The sequence below is a fragment of the Seriola lalandi genome, unplaced genomic scaffold (genome assembly GCF_002814215.2).
Source record: "Seriola lalandi dorsalis isolate HSWRI2012SDOR001 ecotype SW California unplaced genomic scaffold, Sedor1 jcf7180001963337, whole genome shotgun sequence".
Classification (NCBI taxonomy): Eukaryota; Metazoa; Chordata; class Actinopteri; order Carangiformes; family Carangidae; genus Seriola; species Seriola lalandi.
The window spans coordinates 1-2,748 of NW_019434005.1; the positions used below are offsets into that span (position 1 = coordinate 1).

At 42.1% G+C, this 2,748-nt stretch overlaps 1 protein-coding gene across 1 annotated transcript; it reads right to left on the reverse strand.

The window, feature by feature from the left end:
- Positions 1 to 55: 55 nt before the first annotated feature.
- On the reverse strand, positions 56 to 1,924 carry LOC111645008 (uncharacterized). The gene is made up of 5 exons (XM_023394057.2): positions 1,744 to 1,924; positions 1,365 to 1,646; positions 926 to 1,228; positions 542 to 829; positions 56 to 417 (listed from the first exon to the last, which is right to left on the reverse strand). Exons 1-5 carry the CDS (start codon positions 1,787 to 1,789, stop codon positions 251 to 253), a joined length of 1,086 nt encoding a protein of 361 aa, XP_023249825.1. The 5' UTR covers positions 1,790 to 1,924; the 3' UTR covers positions 56 to 250.
- Positions 1,925 to 2,748: the final 824 nt, after the last annotated feature.

Genomic DNA, 2,748 nt, shown 5'->3' on the forward strand with positions numbered 1-2,748 from the left:
TTCTTATCTAACTCTCATCAAGAAAGTGGATGAGTAAATGTAAAATGTCAAACTACTCATTTAAATTCATATCAAAATCATGGCCTCCAGCATTAATGTTGTACAAACAATCCAATTTTTATATTCCAGGATGATCACTCTTAATGCTGAGTGTATTCTTTCAGATGGTGGGACTATTGAATTTTGTGCAGCACTATGTATGTACAGATGCTTCCTCAAGACGATGAGGTGGTAGATTATAGAGGGTACATCACCTTTTACAGAGGAGGTCGTACTGTGGTACATTGCCCTCGACTTGGAGCAGTATCTTCTGGTTGCGATGTTTTTCCTGGAGAGCTAGTCTGTGGATGATGGGTTCACCACTGTGGCGGTTTTGCAGAGGAGTCGTGTGGTTCAGGACTCTCACAGCAGAGATATCTGCAGAAAAATCAGATGAAGCATGCATCTTTGGATCTCTGATTGCATTTATGAGAATGTTTACATTTGGAATAACTGAAGTGTACTTTTATTCATACGATTTTATTAACTCTGTCATACTCACAGTATCTGGGTACATGAACAGTCCTCTTCTCCATGATCCCATGTTCAAACTGGTACACACAGGTCAGGTCCTGGCCCTCATGAAGGGCCAAAGGAAACTGATATGTCAGCCTGGTTTTCTGGGCGTGTCCTTCATACTCTACGTGCAGCGATGTCTGGCCTTTAGCCTTTTCAGGAAGAACCCAGGCGAGGTTCGTCCCGACACCCTCCACTCTGCTTTCACACATTGCCAGCCAGAGAGTGTTGCTGTCTCTCTGCGGTCTCACAGACACACTCAGCAGAGGGGCCTCTGAAAGAAAACAAGGGGTGACAGGAAGGAGATGAGAAGCTGTGTGAGGTAGTGTGTGTCACAGAAATAAATATTTCAAAGAAATAAGTAACGTACTGTGCACAGGAATGTGTATTGTTCTTTTCTCTGGTGCTTCCAAACTCAAATGCTTCACCATGCAGGTCAAATTCTGACCAGCATACAAAGAGGACAAGAAGTTCACAGAGCTACGGACTGAAACCAAACCATCAGCCTGGACTTCAGGCTCTGCCAGATAACTGATGATGCTGTTGTTACTGTTTCCAACATGCCAGGTAATAGCTGCTGCAGAGGCGACACTGTCTGCACAGCAGTCCACCTTTGTGAACTGTTCACCATCTTTCCACTCAGTGCTGGAGTTGATGGTGATGTCAGGGCGAGCTGCATGGGAAAGAGAAGTTAAACTACAGGAAGTGAGGGGGTTTCACTGGAGGAGAAGATAAAATCTATGGTGAGCTTACATGGCCAACTATGGCCGCTACTCAGAATTATCCATTGCTTGATTTGTTGAACATACCGCAAAGAGGGAGTGTTAGGCTTCTGTTCTCTGGCTCCTCAAATGCTGGGTGATTTATCACACACTCTGCAGTGAACTCCCAGGGCGAGCAGGCAGGGAGGAGAAAAACTCCCCTGACAGAGTGGCTTCCATTATGAGAAGTGAAATTGGACCAAGAGACTCCAGACACACCCTCTGGTAGAAGCCAGGATACGTTGGCTGCAGGAACAGCATCAGCTGCTGAGCACTCAATCACCCTGCGTCCATCTTTAGTCTGCAAATCAACTCGGATTGTGGGAGGGACTGACACGAAGGGCGCAGAGAGAAGGTTCCACATTAATGTTACAAATAATGAGGGAAATTCATCATGGAAGAAATACTTGCAACGAGTTTCACCTACCAAGCTGTATGACATGTGATTGAACTGTGATGTTGAGTTGCAGCATTGTTTTAAGGTGGTGATAGGAGAAGACACATTCATAGAGGCCAGCGTGCTGAGGCTCCACAGGACCCTGAACTTTGAGGCTGCTGCCAACCAGCTCCAAACCCTCAGGCAAGGGCCCGTCATCTCTAAAGAGAAACGCAGCAAGTACAATTCAAGCTTCAGTTTAAATGTTTGACCAATATTAAAACATTTCACGTAAAATCTTGAACAAATGATTATTTGATCAAGAAACATCTAATCTGGTTGCTGCTCTCTATCACTTGTGGTTTGGTGGCACCAAATGTGTTACCACATCCTCCACAGGATACGTACGTTGTTTCAGTCTACATGCACAGGAGAAAAAAAGTAGAATCAAAGCCATTTGTTTCTGAAAAAGGGATGTTTTTTAGCCATATTGTTTTTTTTATATTGTTCCCACGAGAAAAACAAAAAAGATATTGATAACTATATCAAATCAAAGAAAATAAAAAATAAAAATACATTTACAAGCCAGAAGTTGTCGGATTTTACATCAGGCTCATCTAAACTGACAACCCTGTGCCATGTTTCTGAAAGCTCTGTTATATCTGAGTTGGCACAAAAAAGTTCATGTGTCTGCAAAAGCAAGCTAAGTGGATGTGCCATTGTTAATGGTAGTGAAAAGCTTAAATTTAATAGATATTGTACTATCTATAAGCGTACAGTATTTTTTACTCATCTAATTCTCAGTAAAACGCTAGAACTGTCAGTCAACATTGTTACATTTTGTTCAAATGACACTTCTGTTTAGAAGCTGCCATCTTTAGCTGTCCAATGACAGGAGCGCTCACAAGTTGCAAACAGGGAAATCTTTCCAATCAGTACCTTCCCTCCCGCATGAAACTGAAACAATTTCAATTCTCAATAAATAAATAAAAAATTAAGATTAATTATTAATTAAGATAACCTTGATGACATTGTTGGGAATTTTTTTATACTCCT